Source organism: Melospiza georgiana, chromosome 16, assembly GCF_028018845.1.
Source record: "Melospiza georgiana isolate bMelGeo1 chromosome 16, bMelGeo1.pri, whole genome shotgun sequence".
NCBI classification, from domain to species: Eukaryota; Metazoa; Chordata; class Aves; order Passeriformes; family Passerellidae; genus Melospiza; species Melospiza georgiana.
This window is the reverse complement of record NC_080445.1, coordinates 7,118,161-7,135,464: the sequence shown is the minus strand read 5'-3', so window position 1 is coordinate 7,135,464 and position 17,304 is coordinate 7,118,161. Positions and strand designations below refer to the sequence as shown.

The window sequence follows — 17,304 nt, the reverse complement described above, 5'->3', positions numbered from 1 at the left end:
TTTTCATAAACCTAAACCACTAAATATTATGGATATACACTGAGAAAGCTTAAGGGGATGCTTTGAAAAATGTAACAACTCAATAATGTTGACTCACAACATTTTTTCTTTGAATAGAGGAATATCTGAATACCTGAGAAAAAAATTTAGGTAAAATGAGATAGAACATGAACAGTTTAGAGAAGATAAAGATGTTCTCTGATGCAACAGAAAAACACAAATCAGGGCTGAGAAGGAAAAGTGAGATGATGGCATTAAAGTGATGGGAAATGATCTCTACAGCTGCAAATTGCATGTCAATAGTTTTGGTTTCTGCATAATAAAGTAATCAGTGTTTTAGCTAAATTGAAAATTATTTTACCACCATGACAGAGCTGAAATCAAAAGAGGAAGTGTGGGATGCCTTTGAGGTTTAGTTTCACTATCAAAATAATTAGCTAATTTCCAAATCTTCAAGTGACAAAATCTGGTAAATCTCTTCAATTGGTATTCAATTGCATTATCTGCTAATTTCTTTGTTGGAAAGCTAGAGTGTTTTATCAATCTCACCATTTAATGAAATAATTAGATCCAAATAAATACTGATGCTAACTTGTTATTATGACCTAATTTAGTAATTATATTGCCTATTTTAGTGTAGAAAGTAATTTCCTCTTAATCAAGATTTGAAAATCGATACTGTGTCACTCATGTTGCAATGTGCAACAGGAGCCAGAACTAATGGCAGACATCTACTAGTAAATATAAAGTTAATCTGTTTCCTGATTTAACCTTTGTGTATCCTACATGGTTTTCCAATTAGTAATGTAAAGCTGCTAAATGTCCTGCTCTGGAATGATTCTTTCTCTATCAGCTCGATTCTGTGTCAATAAAATAGTATTTTATAAGAAGTTTAGGTCAATGTATTGATTTTTCTGTTTCATTTCAGTTACTGAAAGTCGATTGAATGGAAACTGTAAAGAACAGTTCTAGGGCAAAAAAAATGGGGCCATGTCCAAAACTGATATTGCTCAACTGTTCATCTGTTGGGACATTTTTGCCTACTTGAAAAGTGTCATGATGGTAATTTATCTCAAAGACCTTCCTAGGAAATGTTTGCAAAATGGTTTTAAAATTTTGTGTGTAACCCAGATGTGAACAGTGTATTTTTAATTCATTATGTAACTCAAATATTGGCTTGAAAGGCAAAGTAAGCATTTCCTTGTGACAGTAGCTGGCTCATTTATCACATGGCAGTGTAAACAACAAAATAACAAAAAAATGCATCCAAACCCAGAAACCATCGTTGACATTTCACACTGAAAGAGAGTGGGTTTAGACGTTAGGAGAAAATTCCCCGTGTGAGGGAGGTGAGGCCGTGGCACAGGCTGCCAGAGAAGCCGTGGCTGTCCCAGCCCTGGCAGTGACCCAGGCCAGGTTTGAACAACCTGGGACAGTGCAAGGTGTCCCTGGGTGGGACTGGGGGCCCTGAAAGGCCCTTCCAACCCAAACCCTTCTATCGTTCTACGACATCCATCAGTGCAGGTGTCACTGAGCAGGCCCGAGAGCACATCTGGCTCAGGCCCTCACAAAACAAGTTGATTTACGGTAACCCAGGGGAGGTTAAAGCTGGGTGTCAGCAGCAGAACATTGCCCAAGCGGGCGGCGGGGCTGGAACGGCTCCCCAGGGAAGCGGCTACAGCACCAAACCTGACAGAAAGTGTCCGGACAACGCTCTCAGGCCCACAGCGGGACTCCTGGGGATTGCTCTGTGCAGGGCCAGCAGCGGGACTCGATGAGGGCCGTGCCGGCCCCACAATCATCACACCGGCACCGGCACCGACACCGGCGGCCGGGCCGAGGGGCGGCGCGTGAGGGCGGGGCCGCTCCCGTTCCAACGGCCCGCCCCGCCCGCCTTCCGCGCATGCGCATCCAGCAGAGCCGCGCGCTGCGGCAGCCCGGCCCGGCCCGGCCGGCGCACGCGCGGTGCTGACGCGCGGCCGCGCGCCCCGCCCGGCGGGCACGCGCAGCGCGGGGAGGCGGCGGCGGCGCCCGGGCGCGGCGCGGCCGCGGGAGCGGGGGCGGGTTTATGGCGGCGGCTCTGTCCGCACTCGCTGCCAGGCTCTCCCAGTCGGCCGCGGCCAGGTCCTACGGCGTGTTCTGCAAGGGGCTCACCAGGACCCTCCTCATCTTCTTCGACCTGGCCTGGAAGCTCCGCATCAACTTCCCCTACCTCTACATCGTCGCCTCCATGATGCTCAACGTGCGGCTGCAGGTGGGCGGGGGGGCCGGGCCGGGCTCGTGTCCCGGTGTCACCGGCCGGGCCCGGGGGCGGTTCGCAGCCGCTCCCCGGTAACGGCGGAGCGCCCCCGAAGGAGCGCCCGTCGGTGCGGCGGGGCGGGGGCTGTGCCTGCCCCGTGTCACCGGGCAGCGACGCTTGGCTCGGCACGGACGCAGCCCCGGAGCTTTGCCCTTGCCGGTGGCCGGGGGCGAGTGCCCCGCTGGGCTGCTCGCTCTGCGCGTCAGCAGCAAACCCGCCGCTCTGCTGTGCCTTTGCCTAAGCCATGGCTGACTTAAATACTGGGAATAAATCGTGAATATGTGCACTTTGATAGCACGGTCCTGACACCTTGTAAGGAGCAGAGAAAACAATTTCCTTCCTCGGTTGATTGGGGTTTTTTTGAAATCAAGAACAGTTGCAGCACAGAAAATGCACAGTTTTAAATATCAATGTTATTGCATGAAGAAGATGCTTCAGATTGAATTTGTATCTCTCCTGTTTTGAGCCTGTTTCTACAAAACTTGGAACTCTAACACAGCTTTGACCTGTTGTAGGGTTGGAGTTTCATTGTTTTTGTGATGAAATAAAAGATTTACTTTTACCTTAACTGGCAGCAGGAACAGGCTGTGCACTGTTGCTACAAACATCTGTTCTAGCCAGGATCAGACACTCTTTCTCCTCGTAAACATAGCTGTAATGAAAATTTTGACATCTGGCCAGTGGCCAAGGCCTGAAAAACAAGTCTGGTTAGGGTTTGTTACTTGTAAAAGGTAATTTGAAATGGGAAGAGGTCAAAATGTGGAATCTCCTATTTTTGTTGTTGCGATTTGCCCTAATATTCTGAAGCTTGAAAATGAGCCAGATGGCCAGGAGTTGTACACGTAGCTTGGTAACCCTGGCAGCTGAAAAAGCCTTGCCTTTGCTGGTTATCAGTGTTGGTACAGAATGGCCCTCCTGGAACACCACCAGCTCTCCTTTGTGCTACAGCTGATTCCCGCTAACTGTGCTGGGCCAGCCAGTCTGACCTGTTCCCTCCGGGAAGCTTTTGTTGATTTCCAGTGTTGTGTGCCTGATTTCAGCTTGCACTTCTGTTTACTTAATTAATTAAGGATTACTTTAATAGTAACCTTCCATGTTAAGCCTCTAATCAGCCCCAGCCTGTCCACTGGTGAAGGGAAATGCTGCTGTTACACAGCGAATCTCTCTGGCTGCTCCTTTGCTGACTCACTTTCATGCCTGTCACCAAAAGAGAGCTTGTAGCAGATTAAACTGAAACTATAGACAGGCAGCTGGTGTTTGGGCACACTTCCTACCCCTCTGGATGTGCTCAAGCAGCCTGTAGGGAGACTTGTTTGCTGGGACAACTGTTACTTTCTGTAGCTGGCTTATTCTTTATGTGAAAGATTGTTAATTGTTTTTGGTTCAGTACACTGGGAACCAGGAAACTGGGTTAGCAGTGTAATAACTTCCTGCATTCTTTCTCTTTAGGTCCATATTGAGATCCATTGACTTGTGACTTGGTGTGCTGCTTCTGCTGTATGCTGCAACTAGAGTCAGTCACTCTTGTTCAAATCCAGCCTGTTGTGAAGCATCAAAGCTGTGCTCGTGTGCTCTAGGACTATGAAGAAAGAAGATTTTACCCAGAAACGAGTATGTGACAGTGGCCCAGATCACCACAAGCCAGCAGCTCATCTGACACATGTGCATTCCATGTTGGACAGTTCTCAAAATCATAGTAGCAGTTCACAAGAATTACATAACACCAGGAATTTTTCTCTCTTTAATACTATACCTCTGTCTTCTGTTGGCAAGGAAATGCCTCTGAGCTTCAGTGAATCAGCAGGGACGAACTCAAGTGCAGCTGCTCCTTGGAAGGATTCATTTCATCTGCATTTTTCTCCTGGGAAAGACAATCTCCATAGGGCTTCTCACTGCATTGGTGGCATTTCAGTAACAGGCTGGCTGGAAGAAGCTCGGAGCATCTCTGGAGACTTCAGCTCAGGCTGCCCAGGAGACAACTTTGTATGTTTTGCACAATTCTGGCTGGGAAATTTGCAGTATAATAAAAACCTGTGGTTTCTGGAATTAGAAATGAGCAGTAGCAAAGAGAATGAATTGCAGTTTGTATTTTTTAAAGTATTGGAGCTTGGTGGACTTCCTGATTCCTGTTCTAATCTGGTTGCCTCTCTGAACAACTCTGCTATGGGACTCTCAAACAACCAGAAACCATGTGTTTTCCTTTGTTGCTTAAACCTTGTATCTTCAGAGCAAACACTTGGATATGAGCAAATGCTTATGAATATACAGTATGTGACTAATAATTTTCACATCATACAGCTAGTAATCTCTGTGCTAGCTTTTGCACTAGCAGGTCTCTGGTATGCAGTAGTGAAGGTAAAAAAGTACTGAGGTTTGAATAACGACTATTTTTAATATTAGCAGAAAATAAGAGACAAGGTTACAGTTCAGGTTTTAGTGAGAATTAGCTGAAGCAAAAACTATAGTTGTATAATTGCTAGTTAAACTGGCTGATGGAAGACTTTTTTTTTGAAGGAATAGCTGCATCTGAGTGTAAAGAACTTCATAATTTTCAGATCTGGGACTTCTGCAGGTCTGCTGATAACACTAAACTAGAACCTGATTTGATTAGCACAGATCCTTTGTTTTCTATAGAGTTTGTACTAGTGGAGTGTTCTGGCTACTACTATTTATACCCATTTCCAATGAAACTTGTTTCTTGCAGAATTGAATTCCTGCTCTGAACCAACAGCAGCTGATGTATCAGTCCTTAAAACACTTTGAACTGGAAAGCTGTTGGGAGGGTGGTCTTCAATACAGCATAATTGTCAGCAGTGTTCTTTCCAAGGATGGTACTGCTCTAATTTAACAATGCCTTGTGAGCTTTATTGTGCTACAACAGACACTGTAAACAACTTTCTAAAACAATTCTTTTTCCTTGAAAGAGTGATTGTTATTACTGAAGTACAGTAACAGCTTCTGGGCCTGTTGGCTTTGGCTTTGGGACAGGTTTGCCAAAGAACAGGGCAAGGATGCTGGAATCCATAGAGCTGCTGGTGAATAGAATTTTGAGGAATAGGCTCCTGGTGGCACTTCAGTGGAGAAACTCATCCTGCAGTAGGTCAAACTTTGATGTCCAAAATCCTCAGCAGGGGCATTGCTGTAGATCAGCTTAATGTGCTCTGAAGGCTCACATCAAGAGGGAGGTATGGGTGTGAGGGTTAGGATGCATTTTCAGCTTCCCCTTGACTCTGACTTAAAAGTGAGGACTTAATGTGGAGTAAAGTGGTTTACACATCCATTTTGGGTATCCTTTTTGCCAGCTGGTCTTGCTTCATCTTGGAAAGAGAAGAAGTGATGTTGTACTTGGTTTGAACTGAACTTAGCTGGAAAGCCAGTACTTTCCAGTGTGGTGGTTACTGAACTGTTAGCACACATGTAGAGAAGTCCTTGATTATGAAGATAAGATGCTGATTATGAGTCTTAGGGAGAGAAGTGCTGAAATTTTTAAATCTTATTTGAGTGCTGAAAATAAGATATATTACTTTTTATGTTAAGTGATACATTGTGTTTTCATGATCCCCATTGGCTGATTGTTTCTTTTGGATACTAAAAGAGATGAAAAGCCACTTACTTTCATTTAGAAAATAACTTTTCCCTGGTGTGCTTTTAAATGATTGCTTAACTTGTAGACTTTTGACCATGCAATCACCTGTCACAAAGTGACTGAAAGTCCCAAAATAATACTGGATTATGTATCATAAGTAATTACTCTGACAGCAGCAGTTCCCTCTCAGTCAAGCCATCCACTCTCATCTCCACTGCTGTAATTTATCAGCCTTGCAGTGAGTGGTATTAACACAGGTTAGCACGTGGTGTTGCAGAGGTTCAAGATTCCTGAAGTGATGTGGATCTGACATCCCAGAACACCAGAAACAGACACTTCCCCAGATGTCTGTGGCTTGGAGTCACGGTGTTAAGCTGCTGTCTGCCTGTATCTTGACCCAGAAAACACTTGGCAGAGTTGAGGGTAGAAGAATGAAGGCTGGGAGGGGTTGGAGCTTGTTTAAGCTGCCTTGATTGCTAAAGACAACGTTGTGCAACTCCATATTAATCTCTATGCAGCTCCACAGGTACAGCCATACCCTCCATGTATGGTGAGCCTTACTTTAAAATGTGCACAAACACAGTTCTGCACCCAAAACTTGAGTGCTTGGACTTCCTGTACAAAGGATCCATTGGCACAGCTGTACCTGCAGTTGTTACTTGAGACCTTGTTTGTACAGCTGACTGCTTGGCCTGGAACATTCTCTGCTGTGTGTCATTTGGGAACGGCGTGCTTTGGGAACCACAGTTCTGTACAAGAACTTGGAGGTGAGATTGTCAGGTTAATAGGCAAGAGGAGTAGCTAAAGGCATAAAACCACAGTTTTTAATGCACCTTTTTCTCATGGTGATTTCAAAGGGGAGGAAATGAAACATGAGAGACACCACCAATAAACTAGAATTTAAATGTGTGTACAGCAGAGTGCCAAGGGTTTTCTCCTTATCGATGACGAGCCTATGGAGCAGGAGATCTTGGAATATTGAATTGTGTTACATGTCACAGTCCAGCTAATACAGTCCTGTTTTAAGCAAATTCTTGTTTGAATGTGTGGCCTTTCATTACTTATTACAGGATCACTTTAAATACAATACAGCTAAGTGAAATGATGGATGTTTGTTGTGTATTATATGTATATTGACCGTAAGATACAAAGAATACTTAAATAAGTGGATTCAATCCATTTTAAGATAGTTTATGTACCTTGCCTTGAATTTTATTGCTTAAAACCTAAAAGGTAATTTTAACTTGAACATTCCTTCTGAAATTCAAATAAAGCATAGTTTGGTATGTTAAAATCTCATGTAACAGACTGCACTTTAAGCCTGGGGAGGCCATGGATTGAAAGCGCTGTTCTGGCACTAACAGAACTGCTGCCCTGACTGAGGCAATGTTTCAATGGTTTTTCCTGTCTGGAGGGAGAATAAGGAACCTGAAGGATGGCATCCATCCTTTGAAACTATAGATAAATCTAACACTATGTGGTTTAGGCCACTGTTCTCTTCCTACAGATGTTTTGATATTAACTCGTCTCAAAAGATGGAAGGTGTCTTGGCCAAGAATTGGTTTGTGTGGAGTTTCATGGCTTCACTGTGTCCAGTGTGGAAAACTTTCCTGAGTTAATGTGCTGTTAGGACTGTCTCAGATGATTATTACAGTACAGAAAAATAACATTCTTAGTAGGGGTAAGGGACCTTTATACTCAACCAAGAGTTGCCTTCATATTTCTGTATTTTTGTCTCTCATCCTTCTCTAGGAAGAGGTTATTTCTAAGCAAAATGTCAGGGTTCTACTAAACAACTTGTGCTATCTGAAATTTCATTGATTAGTGTCCAGATCCTTCCTGCACTACATAGCAAAGTTTTATTTCTGCCATTAGAAAAGAAATAAGAAAATACTCAATATTAAGTGAATTTCCTACTAGTTACACTTGAGTGAAAATTTACTATGTGGTGTACTGCTATGAAAAGAAAATATACTTTTAAATGTGTGCACAGAGCTCTGCATGTAGATAAAAATTGTTTTACCACAGTATGATGTTGGGATGCTTATGCAAATGCTTATTTACTTTCTGACAGTGCAAAATGCAGTAGAGATGGTGCTGTTTCTTCTCCATGTGGTTGTTAGCCAGTGCAATCTCAGCTATTGTGTCTGCATCATCCTGACCAGGGGACAGTTCCAGCTGTAGACATTTTTTAACCTTCTGCTTTTTCAGTGTTGTTGTTTGAGGTTTGGTGGTTTGTTGTTTGTTTGTGGTTTATTTCTCTCTTTTTTTTTAAAGTTATTATTAGGACTGTAAAGACAGCACTTTCTTAAACTTTGCCAAAGTTTGCTTCCTTTCTCCTTCTCTCTACCTTTGCCCCTTATAGGTATACACATTTAATTTTTGGAAGAAGCAAGCCTGTATGTACTCTCCTAATATATAATCTTATTGTCAGGTTGCTCCTTTTGTTTTTATGGCCTGGTCATGCACATATTTCTCTCCCTATAATTTCTCAGCATAAGCATATGCTGATATTTTGTTCCACCTCAGAAACATTATCCTGTAATTAATTATGCACAACAAATTGACAGAAACCATGTAGAAATGTAAGAGTCCATAGTCTCTCATCAGGGTGTATGACAGGTGGTATTACTGACAGAGCAGTGTGTAGTCAATGTGACATATTTCTGCTTTTTTTCCTCTTCAAAACAGCTGCTTCAATTAAAATCCAGTATTTAATTCGACTATGTGGTACCTCTGACAGCTGAGAATTGCAGCTAGAATCTGGGGCTTATAAAACACATTCAGGTTAGAACTTAGTGTAACTTTTCAAAAAATTGAAGAATACATTAAAGAGTAGGTGAATATTTTGAAACCTTTTTTTTTCCCCAAAAAAAGTGGACAGAATAAAATGTGTTCTGCCACTTGTTTCTGTTACAACCAGTAACTGGGGGTGGGGGGAGAAGCCTTTTTAGACTGCAGAGCCTCTAATCCTCAAGGAAGAGCTGCACTTGCTAGAACTTTAAAATAAACCAAATGTTGCCTATAAAAGTACTGATATTTATGATCAACTGTCATGCTTAAATTACAAGGTCATAGATACCAATCTCCTGACAGTGTGAAAACAAGAGTAATAACTTCAGAAGTGCTAGAATAATGCTATCCTTTACCAGCCTGCACTGGTAAGAGCAAATCCTATTGTACTTTGAAATTAATCCTCTACTGCATCCCAAAATCTCAATTATCTTAGTATTTTTGGAAGTAGTGATACAAGATTCAGACTAAGATGGTTATTTCATAGTTAATGATGAAATCAATTTAAAAGCTAAAACATTTTAGAAAATGACCAGAGGGACTTCCACAAAGAAAATCTGCCTTGAAAAGGTCCATTTTATTTGTGTGATCTCTATATATGTATAGTCTGTTTTGCAAATTCCTTTCCTTCTTCATGGAAGAATGCTATAAACCTGACAGCAAAAGTGGTCAAAACCCAAACTTGCAAAAGTATCAGTGCTTCATTTTCTGTTTGTAGACAATTTTAGCTATTATCAAAAATAATACCTAAATGTAATTTAAGCTTTTGTTCTTAAAAGTAAGGAAATCAAATATTCAGTGCCTGATTCATCACTTGAAGTTGAGTGAAACCATTTCTTGAAAATGTGTTCTGCTACCTGATGCTGACTAATTTTATGCTGATACTCAATACTTCCTGTAAACTGTGATGTCATCCCTGCACAACAATTTCAGTCTATGGCCTTGGTCTTTGGCCCTATTTTTTTAATTATTATTTTTTATTGCAATGTGGGAGGTGGAGAAGGCTGGCACAAACCATTTATTTTTTTGTTCCAGAGAAAGATGTTTACAACTTTGTATGTATTTTAAAAATGTATTGTGACACTTTTAACTTGGGAGAGAAGTTTTCACAGTAGACTTGAAACCTGAAGAGAGGCTTTGGAATATCAGGAGTGCTCCCCAAGCTGCCAGGAGTTGTTGAGGGTGAAGCTGCTCACTCACACCACAGGAGGGAGTTACACATCAGTCTTTGGAGTATTTTCAGTTAGTACATCTTGGTACAGTGCATTTCAGTTTGCCTTGTCTTATGGATTGTCACTGCAACTAGGTTCATGTGCAAAATCAATACACAGCAGTAATGTATTGTAACTGTTTACATTTGAACTCAGAGTACCAATGGATGGGTTTTGTCAAGCTATTTAAAAACAGAAATAAAAATCTTTTTTTTAAAGACAAGAGGTAGTTTTGGTGCTTCTCATTCCAATTTTCCACTGCATAAATTGTACTTGAAGAGACTGTGTTTCTGACAAGGTGAAGTCAGACAGGGAGTGGCTTTTCCAGAGGTACAATTTGGGAGATGTGTGTTTACAGAAACCAAACAAATTTAAAACCTCTGTGAGGATAAAAGGGCTCAATGCTTGCACCTGAGCTTGGAATCTAGTATGTAAACTCAAGGCTATTTAATGATGTTAGCCACCAGTAGTTATTAATGGGCATTCTTTTTACACACTTTATTTTAGTGAGAAGCCTTAACAAGCCAGTTGCTTTCAATGCAGTTCCAAGATATTTCCTAAATAACCAGCTCCAATCTTACAGCACAGCTTCATTTTAAAGGGGAAAGCAAACCATGGTAAATACATGTAATGGCCATAGCAACTCTTGCATCATCCAGGATGAGAAACACTGCTGGGTGTTTCTCTGCACAGTTAAAATCACCATGATATTAACAGATATGCCAGAGCTTTTGTTTCTGTTGAATGAAATATTCCCATTAAGGGAGTAGAATAAAGATGTATCCCCTGCTAAATGTTGAACATAAAAAAACATTTAAACAGGAGCCATTTACCCTTCAGAGATCTCTCTTCTGAAGCTGCTATCAGGTGACCTTTTTTTTCTAGACTCAAAAAACTTAATTTTTGTTTGGTCTGAGGATCCCTTGCTGCCACTAGTGATAGTTTTGAGGAAGAATGTTATTGTTATGAGCTGTGTTCTGAAAAGAGCTGGTATTAGCAGCCCTGAAGAACAGGCTGATACTCTGAGTACAAAATGAATGTGCACTTTTTTCTTCATAATGAATGCTGAGATCATATTTCCCCTCAAAACAAGCATTTAAACAGAAAAAAAGAGGAAAAAACTATATAATAAATAGTTAAATGAATATAATAAAGTTCTGTAAAGTTTTGCATGTGACCTCCATGGCTAAGGAAGTGCTATCAGTGCTCCCTGCACATCACTGTGGGTTCCTCATGGCTTTTGAATTTGTATGGCAGATCCTGAAATAGGAAATTGTAACCTTTGCCCAAGATGTTCCAGCCACCCACTGTGACAGTGGTGTGACACAGCCTTAACTACTCATGTTGTCATCACTTTCAGATGGTTTATCAATAGTCTTACATATATTTATATAATTGGGCATGATTCCTGCAATGGAGAATGTTAAGGAACTCAGAATACTTTTGCAAATAAACTCAGACAGGCTACTCCGCATATCCAAATCTCTTCCTATTAGGATCTGAGATGCTTTGAAGTGGGATTTAAGGTGGTGGCCTATGACTTTGTGGTAGTCTCTTTGTTCATCTCATACTGTAAAATTCTGTAAGAGGAACTCATCTGTACAGGAGCCCAAATTTCCTCTCTGCAAATCTGAGATTGCCAGAGGAACTTCTTACCAATTTGCACTCATCACAACATTTATCTCTTCAGTATGTTTCTTGGCTCTTGCTTTTTCTGGCAGATATTGTAGCAGCTTAAAATTTAAAAACCCCAAAACCTTAAACCAAACACAAGTATCAAAGATTCTGCTGAAGATATTCACGTTTCTTAGAGAGATGATTTTTAAAAACAGGATGGAGTGCTTCACCTTACATTAAAAAAAAAAAAAGAAAAGGTATTGGATGGGGTTTTTGCTATCAAGAACTGTGGCATGTTTGTAAAGTGCACTTTTAAGTCTTGAACGTTAGGAAGTGCTTTGTCTATTTGTTATCACAAGTATTCTTCAGACATATCAAAATACTCCTTTATTTATCTTTAACCTTCTAGTTCAAAGAAAAAAAAAAAAAAACAAAACAAACACATTTTGGAATTCTTTCAAGTATGATGTTTTGTTAAAAGTGCCCCCAAGGGCAAAGGACCAAAACCAACACAGACCTCTTGCTCATTGAACAAAAAGCCAGCAGCAATGACATGCAGGATGTTTTTGATGCTCTTTGTTGGTTTTTTCTGGGGCTAGTGGCTGAAGCCCTTAATCACTTTAGCTGGAAGTTATTCACAAATAACCCTTCTGAGCTCAGTAATCCTGCCATCCTGCCTTGCTTTGTATCATAAAAAAGTATTTTCTGCAGCAGGGATTCCTAAATGGCCTCTTAGATCTCAGCCTTGCATTCCAGGTACTGCTGACTGCAAGCATGTATGACCTGCTCCAGAGCTACAACAATTACAGCATTTCCAATTTTTGTATAAAAGCATTTAAGAGTAAAACAACAAAAACTATTTAATGATGTTGTATAGCACCTTCTTAAGGGTTTGCTTGTACCCCTTCAGGTGTTTCTCACTTTAGGTCAGGTTTGTAGATGCTGAATTTTCTACCACACTGAAAATCAGAGAGTAGCATAAAAACTTGTCAAAACAGAATGAAAATTCAAACCTTTTTTGAAGTTGTACAGCCTTCTTTTATCTTCTGTTCCCTCTAGCTGCTTTCTGAGTGAGAACATCTGTACAGACTACAGCAGGTTTCAAGTCCTTCACTTTGATATACGGTGTATGTTCCCAACAATCTGTTGCTTAAAATAAAAGCTGTCTGGTCTGTGTTGTCACTGTCAATCATAATTTTCAGAGCTCTTCCTCACATTTTCTTTCTGGTTTATAATCATTCGTTTGCAGTTGATAGCTGTATCTTCTGCTTTCCTTCTATTTAGCAAAACTACTTACTTGCCAGAGCTGGCAAGAAAAGTCTGCAGAACTTTTCATCACTGGGTATTTTGTTACAGTCAGTTCATCAAGCTTTTTTTGCTACTTGCTCAATTCTAATATATTTTCATTAGGTATCCATAAGGAATTGTAGGTATTCCTGAAGGGATTTTTGAGCATTTCTCTTTCATCACATAGGAAGTGGGTTTTTTTTAAGGCCTCTATTGAAACAGCACTGTCCAAAGGTTTGATTCCCTTTCATATATGGCTATTTTTACTATAGTTAGTATAAAAGAATGCTTTTAGAAGTGACAATATTTCTGGTCAATCTTTGTTATTCACATGTGTTTGTTAAATTCAGCAGGTGATGTGCCTGGGAGGGCTCTTCTGCCTCCTAGCAGATATTCCAGCCAGGGTAAGATAATGAGATACACAAGGTGACTCCTCTCAACCTCACACACAAATCTGAGAGAAAAAAAACAGAAAGACCAACCAATTTTAAAAAAGTGTTTTGAAAAATTAGTGGTTTAATTCTACAGGTTATTTTGCCAGAAACATGGGATGAGAAAGGATGAATTAAAACTTGAGACAGGAAGCAACCTAGACACGATTTTCCTTTATAATAGAAATTGTCAAGTAGTCCACATCACACAGGGAGGTAGGGTTAAGTAAAGACTGAAATGGGCTCAGAGGAAATTAAAAAAGCACAAGTATTTTACAACCTTTTTGTGGAAAAGGAAAATCACACTCTTACTATTATTCCAATAGAGGTATTTCTGTTGTCCTTCCAGCCCTACATGTACCTTATCATAATGCTACATGGAGAAAGCAAGGTTGGGGGGTTTTTGTTGTTGTTGTTTTGTTTTCTTTTATTTATTCTTGCATTTCAGAAAGTGTAATCAATAAGAAAAGAAATCTGATAGTAGGATTTATCTGTTTAAGTACCTTAGAGTGGTTTCAGTAGGACAAATCACAGCTCCAATCCTGTAATCCAATCACACAAGATCAGTACTGATGTCTAGCCCTGTTGACTTAATCAGAGCTCTGGAGCTGAGGATCTGCCTGTGGGAGCTGAGCTACAATGCCTGGACTTGGTGATTTATGGGAATATCATTCAATTTAGCCTGGGTTAAAAGTGCAGCCCTGTGCACAGCAGAGTCAATGTGAATCTTCCCAGCCATCCCAATTGAGACAATATCATGTTCCTGAAGGGCCTTGAAATTTATTGCATACATCCCAAATACTGTACTCTTCACAGAACAGCCATCTTTCAGTGTACTATCTTGAAAAAAAGAGACAGAATTTACCATCTGACAATTGTAATAATAAAATACATCATGTCCAAAGTTATAGCATATGGATGGTCCTCTTAGAGAAATCTCCTGGGAATTCCAGTTTATATAATGGTAACATTTGCTACTTTGTTTGAGTGATTAAATTGGTAACAGCTTTTGATAAGACATTTTACATAGCTTTAAGCTCACTACTGCTTTTTAATCTTAGACATTCTCACATGAACTGCTCAAAGTAATTGTGAACAAGGTTATTAAAGCTTTTTATGATAAGGAAGTATAAGTTTTTTATTTCCTGGAGTACTAAATTGTAGTTTTTCCTTCTCAGCTACACAATGTTCATTTGTGATATGCTGTGTCTTGTATTACTTTGCTTGCTGTTGGAGATGCAGTTAAACATAATTTTAATATTTTTATCTACTACTATTGATCAATTATTCAGGGATAAATGTTAAATGACATCTCAAAAAGTTGCTGTTGTTATCATGGCAAAGAAGTACTACAGAAGTGTTAAACAATTGTTGATTGTTAGCAGAAGGGGAGGAGACATTGTTTTAACAATGGAGGCAGACTCCAAACTCAAAGGTGGAGCTTGTGTCTAAACTTTTACTAAAGGGCCCTGTAAGGAAATTAAAGAGTTCCTGTTATCCAAGTGAATGTGAGTGGACAAGGCTCTGCTCAAAACTGGACTGAAACCAAGGTAGGATGTCCAACCAGCTTTGCAGCAGCATTCAGGGAGTCTTTTGCTCATCATGCTCCCAGCACACCTCCAATATTGTGATCTAGAGCTAAAAGACCATTTTGTTAACATAAAATATGAAATTGTACTTTTCCTGACTGCATGCAGTAACTATAGATAAACACTTAAATATAAACATATACACAAATTAGTATCTGCTTGTTTAGATCAAGGATATATTCCTGCTTAAGTGCTTTCCATAAATGATTAAAAGTGCAGTAGAAAGAATGGAAACACACCCCAAGTGTGTAGCTGTAGGTGCTGCATTAAGCATGGTAAAAGCACACCTTTCTTTGCTGTTGTGTTTCTCTGGAATTAGTACAGACCTTCCAAAATCCCATTGTGGTAAAGATATTGCTCAACTCATTGCTGCTGCCTATGGTCAGTATTCTGGAGTAACATCTTTTATTGATTAGCAGTTTAGATTTCTAAGAATACTGATTTATCTGCATTTATCTGTCATTATTTGCAGCTTCATGATCTAATAAAAAGAATACTACTTCATTTCTTATAGGTTCAAGGCAGCATTTCATTATTTTAGCTGAAGAATATGAAGAATTTATCTCTTTTTAAGTGGTATCAGAATATCCCAACTTTACTAAAACAAAATTAAAATTACATTTATAGAAGAGAACGCTTTGTACAAATTATGCAAGTCCAAACCATTTCAGGAAAAAGCAGCAGTTAGAAAAAGAACTGCCAGGCAAGTGTACTTTGTATAGAGTAAAGATGGAAATTCCACAGAAACAATCAGGATACTGGAGATTCAAATATAAGAAACACATAGAAATACTTCATGGATTAATTTAATGTATGGAGGAGATAACCACTCCTGTCAACAGGATGAAAAGGTTTTAACTGTGAATGAGACAATATTTAAGAACATAACTAGTACTTGGCAGTGTATTTATCTTGCAAATGTGATTAAGACGTTGAAAAAATTATCAGTTTGTTTTAATTGTAGTTATCTGCCACCTTGTTTTTCAGGTTTGGAGTCCTCCTTAACTGCCAAGCTCTGGAAAAGCCTTTCAGAGTAAAGGGGCAGGGTTTTGTTAGTCATGAGAACTCAGCTGTGCTCATTACCCATGTCCTGCTGGATAGCACTTCCAGCAGGAACAGCAGAATGCAGGCAGGGGGAAGAACATCCCAGCACAAAATAATTCATTTGTTCTCAGCTGGTACAGTAACTGAACTAAGTGCCCAGATCGTCATGCTCTTGAAGTGTTCTCCATCACCAGCAGATTTCAAAGACTGCTATGTGAAAGTCTTTCAGGCATAACTGTACTGTTATTCTCTAATGTTTTCATTTTTTTCCACACAAACACAAAAAGAAATGGAGAACACAGTCTATTTAAAAAACATATTCTTTAGCCAGTGTGAAAACATTGAGGAGTACACATTTTCTTAAGCAGCTTTGTGCATTAAAACTGAAGTAATGTAACTTTTTATAAAATATGCTTTAATGGTTCCACTATTTTGAAATAAGATTATTTGCTTTCAAAACATAGCTCCACTATCATTGATTAATTTGGATATTTGGGAATTTCAGATATCCTGCTGAATGGCTCACCTGATCAATGCAGACATCCTTAAGAGGGGAGCTTGCATCTGTGCAAATAAGATTTCTGCTATTTGAAAATATAACAAAACTTTTAACGATCCACATTAAAAGGAAACAAAAAATGTTTAATTTAATCACTTTGTAGGACATTGTTGATTCTATTGGGTTTTGTACACTAGGTCAAATTTTTTTTATGTTACATTCCTTGTTTAGTCCAAATCATGGCAATCTGCCAGCCAGGGCTTTTAGTGATAAATTCTGCTATACAAAGCAAAAGTTTTTATATGTGAGGCCACTTCCTTCTGCTATTTTATCATCTTCCTGGTTTTGTCTGTTTTCAATAAATGCCTTTGTATTTTCACATCTTTTATATGCTTGTATACACAGACACTTTCCTCTGCATTAAAACTGATAGTTGCAAGTTGGTAAGGATAAAAAAGACAGACTGTTGTCTTAAATTTCACTGCACTGATACATTATATGAATGCTTTAATGTTACTGTATTAAAAGATCTTAACATTGATAATTAAAGTATTTCCTGAATTTGGCAGGGGGGAGGAGAGGCAAGGATGATGTTTCATAATAAGGTTTTAAAATGGAAATAATCTCTGGGTACAGCTACACTTTAGTACTACAGATTGGCATATGAAGGCTGGGTTCTCACAGTGAATTTGCATTATTTTAAAGCATCTCAAATTTAAACATATTGAAATTTAAAATCTGAAAAGAAATTATGGTGGAGGTTAAACATCTCTCCTTTATCTGTCCCAAGGGGCTGAATATTTCTGCCTGAGGAGAAAAACCTAAAAAAACTCATCAGTAAAGAGAGGCCACAAAGGCCCCTGCACACACAGTGGAACCCAGTCAGTCTTGAGGGAAAGGAGAATTTGAATTAGGGGTGGTCAGAGGAGAAGGATGAGGTTGGAGGGA

General features: G+C 39.7%; 1 protein-coding gene across 1 annotated transcript; it reads left to right on the top strand.

The window, feature by feature from the left end:
- The first annotated feature begins 2,065 nt into the window (after window positions 1–2,065).
- On the top strand, window positions 2,066–10,112 carry LOC131090399 (small integral membrane protein 10-like protein 2A). The gene is made up of 2 exons (XM_058035749.1): window positions 2,066–2,254; window positions 3,749–10,112. The coding sequence occupies exons 1-2, from the start codon at window positions 2,069–2,071 to the stop codon at window positions 3,767–3,769; spliced, it is 207 nt and encodes a 68-aa protein (XP_057891732.1). The 5' UTR covers window positions 2,066–2,068; the 3' UTR covers window positions 3,770–10,112.
- Window positions 10,113–17,304: the final 7,192 nt, after the last annotated feature.

Bases quoted from the DNA above. Each gene is read 5' to 3' on its own strand.
- LOC131090399 (XM_058035749.1), top strand. From the start codon at position 2,069: ATGGCGGCGGCTCTGTCCGCACTCGCTGCCAGGCTCTCCCAGTCGGCC. The intron at 2,255-3,748 runs GTGGGCGGGGGG...CTTTCTCTTTAG, and splicing joins TGCTCAACGTGCGGCTGCAG to GTCCATATTGAGATCCATTG.